This window comes from Triticum dicoccoides, chromosome 3B (genome assembly GCF_002162155.2).
Source record: "Triticum dicoccoides isolate Atlit2015 ecotype Zavitan chromosome 3B, WEW_v2.0, whole genome shotgun sequence".
Classification (NCBI taxonomy): Eukaryota; Viridiplantae; Streptophyta; class Magnoliopsida; order Poales; family Poaceae; genus Triticum; species Triticum dicoccoides.
This window is the reverse complement of record NC_041385.1, coordinates 778,649,501-778,652,814: the sequence shown is the minus strand read 5'-3', so window position 1 is coordinate 778,652,814 and position 3,314 is coordinate 778,649,501. Positions and strand designations below refer to the sequence as shown.

General features: G+C 48.9%; 1 protein-coding gene across 1 annotated transcript; it reads right to left on the bottom strand.

Moving 5' to 3' along the window:
- Nucleotides 1-519: 519 nt before the first annotated feature.
- On the bottom strand, nt 520-2,599 carry LOC119282200 (1-aminocyclopropane-1-carboxylate oxidase homolog 1-like). Its single transcript, XM_037562511.1, has 3 exons — nt 2,014-2,599; nt 1,043-1,364; nt 520-933 (listed from the first exon to the last, which is right to left on the bottom strand). Exons 1-3 carry the CDS (start codon nt 2,511-2,513, stop codon nt 679-681), a joined length of 1,077 nt encoding a protein of 358 aa, XP_037418408.1. The 5' UTR covers nt 2,514-2,599; the 3' UTR covers nt 520-678.
- Nucleotides 2,600-3,314: the final 715 nt, after the last annotated feature.

The following is a 3,314-nucleotide window of genomic DNA, read 5'->3' as shown; positions in this document are numbered from 1 at the left end:
GGGGTGTTGAATATATGGTTTGTACATGTCTATTGTATAGTCTGGCCCACCTCCTAGTCTTTGTATAGTTGAGGTTGTGGCCCACTTTGTACTCCATATATACGTGTGCTTTGCACCGATCAATACATCGTGAAGCATTGCCAAAACAATCGTTTCCAACAGAAAAGTTGGCAAATCATGTCGGCCACGCCATCAGAGCCAGGCGATCCATAGTTAGGATCCTATTGTCTATTGTGTAGCAGGAGCCATGACAACAATCTGCACTCCGGCTCGGCATGGGCCTCCCAAACCTTTGTTGACGAGAACTTGCAGTGGGACGCCAAGAATTGCCCCAAGTAAGCGGTGCTCGAAGAATAATCTCGAAATTTTGCCTGGCCATTTTGTTCTTGACAAGTATATTAATATTTCTACTGATTAATAAACCTTAAATGTTTATCCATTTTCATGTATGCAAGAGAGTACAAGGTTCGCTATTCTTCACACAAATTTCGAAATGATTTATTCCAAAAAAAAGTTGCCGGCTCAATGCCTGGCCACTTAAACCTGTATACAAGATGCTGGTATTGCATTGTCATTTTGCAGTCTCTTCCTTAGAAGTACACACTGCTCAATTATTTATGTTCTAGGCATTACCCCGTATACATGGGTATTATCAGGACGCAAGCTCTCCTTCATAATTCATAATCGGAAATCAGACATAGCATTTTTTGCATCAAACCCAATGGAGTTGTAATGTTTGACATAATCTCTGACGAGGGTCTCCCTGTACAACGGCGGGTTGTCATCAGACAACAGCTCTTTGATCGGACCGTACATCCTGGTTGAGGCTGGGTGGAAATGCGAACTGAAAAAACACGCGATCGAGACCCTCGGTGCAATGTTCTTCACCACCACCCTATGCTCCACGCTAATGAACGCATCATTGGAGATCATCTGCACAGTTTTTAAGAAAAAAGATACAGTTCTGAACTTCAGAATGAACAAACACAATGCTAGGGTGTTGAACAAATAATTGAGGATTGGATGGTCTTAGTTTATATACCTGAAGGAGATCACCGATATTGACGATGAATGCTCCGGGTGTCGGCGTAACATCGACCCATCGGTCCTCATGGAGGATCTGGAGGCCGCCAATTTCGTCTTGGAGAAGTATTGTCATAAAGGTAGAGTCGGAGTGCCGGCTTGTGCCGATGGCGAGTTCAGGCTGGGGGCATGGAGGAAAGTAGTGGCAGAGTAAGATTTGTCCTTGGTTGCAATCGATATCTGTCAGATAGCTCGGATCAAGCCCAAGAGCTTCTGAAAGCAGCTCGAACAAAGTGTTGCCCAAATTCATCACTTGTTTGGCGTATTCAAACATCGTGTTGCTGCAAATCAACATGTTAGCTCTGAGTTTATTTTTTGGGAACAGATGGTTTAAGTAACCTTTCCTGAAAATTCACAGAAAAGGTTTCTATGTAGAGTGATTTCATTTAGCTCTTGTCAATAACCAAGCAAGAAATGGCTCAAACTAACAATAAGTACATAGGTAATTCCATAAATAAACTCAGACCTTTACTTCTAACTGCAGATTGGTTCAGTTTTCAGGATACAGAGAAAGAGAGCAACTGACCGTAAGAGAAGAACATTTGCACATATGAAGAGAGGATTGTGCACCTTACCATCACTCCACCATTCTTCTTAATTTGCAGATTGACATACAAACATGCTAAAAATTTATACTCCCTCCGTAAACTAATATAAGAGCGTTTAGTGATCTAAACACTCTTATATTAGTTTATAGAGGGAGTACTTATTACTTACTACCATGTATGTGAACCTCGACTTTTTTTATATTTGTAAGAATTAAGAGACTGATAAGAATCAAATAGAAATGATGCGATTCTCAGGGATTTGCTGCAGATACCATCAAGCACACACAATTAACTAACCCACCCGGCCTAGCTCCAGCTTGTGACAATGTTCTACAGCCAGAAAGTAAAAAAAAAATGCAGTAAAACTTGCAGGAAGGCTCACCGGCAGGTTTCCGGCAGCTCATCGACGTCGGGTGGGTCGGGGGCCATTCGGATGTAGAGCGTGTCGCGCCAGTTGGCCACGGGCGACTGGTGGAGGTCGAAGTTGCACTGGTACTTGACCGCCTTGACAGGCTCCCGGGAGTAGAGCCTGGCCTTCTCGCTGCCCTCGCCGCCGTCGGCCTCGTGGAAGGCACGCACCGCCCCCACCGCGGCGGCCATGGACTCCGGAGGCACGCCGTGACCCGTCACCTGGAAGAAGCCCCACTCCGCGGCGGCACGGCGCACGGCCGCGACCACAGCAGCGCGGTCCGCGCCGCCGAGATTGATCACCGGGACCGACGGCGGCAACGGTTCTTGGGAGGACGGTTCGTGGTGGTGGTGGTGGTCCGGGGCGCGGAAGATGCGGGGGACGTGGGTGGCGCCGGCGGCGACGAGGCCGCGGACGCCGGACATGGTCGCGTCCAGCGCGCGGAGCTCGGCCGCGCGGTCGTAGGCGGCCATGCTTGGCTTGGCTTGGCTTCGGCGATGCGGATGCGATTTCTGCAGTTTTGCTTCAACCCAAGTCAAGAGGGATGATAGCAAAGCGAGTGAGTCCTCGGCTGTAAACTCTACCGACCGGCGCACGTTGCTACTCCGCGAGATGGACCAGCGCATGGCCCGCCTCGTTTCACATCTCTCATCTCTTCCGTCATTGTTGAAGCGAGAATTGATTGAATGAACAGTGACCGAATCTGTTGTCTCTTCCGTCATTGTTGAGCGAGAATTGATTGAATGAACAGTGACCGGATCTGTTGATGCTGATCGGATTACAATGTACCCACGTCCGTCCCATGTGTGACGGTTCCCTGATTGGCGGTGAGGCGATGGTGAGGTCGACTCCCATCTAGGGTTTCTTCTCGTTCTCGGCCGCGCTTCGGTCTCACCAAGGCCAGGCTCATCGTCAACACCGCAACCAGCCCAGCCATGTCCTCCTCCGCTTACACCTGCTGTACCCATCGTCCCCGTTTGGGTCCGTACGTGCTGCCGGCGAGGAGTTTCACGTCCAGACCTTCTACCATCAGCCTCTTCCCTCTTGTGTGTTAATTGCTAGGGCACACGACCCTAATACACATTTCCTAGCTTTGTGTTCGCATGTGGTTAGGTTAGCATGGAGAAAGTGGAGGGGTTGCAGAAGAATTTGAAGCCGTCCGAGGCGGAGAAAAGGGGTTTAGGATCCGGAGAGTACGAGGGAGTAGATCGAGGGAGGCGTGTTGGACATTATACTCCAACGTTCTTCTCACCTCTATGCTCCTTTGAAACTTA

What these genes read in the sequence shown, in the direction of transcription:
- LOC119282200 (XM_037562511.1), bottom strand. Translation starts at nt 2,513, where the DNA reads ATGGCCGCCTACGACCGCGCGGCCGAGCTCCGCGCGCTGGACGCGACC. An exon ending in GAGCTGCCGGAAACCTGCCG is followed by an intron (nt 1,365 to 2,013) that starts GTGAGCCTTCCT and finishes GTTGATTTGCAG; the next exon opens with CAACACGATGTTTGAATACG. An exon ending in ATATCGGTGATCTCCTTCAG is followed by an intron (nt 934 to 1,042) that starts GTATATAAACTA and finishes AAAACTGTGCAG; the next exon opens with ATGATCTCCAATGATGCGTT.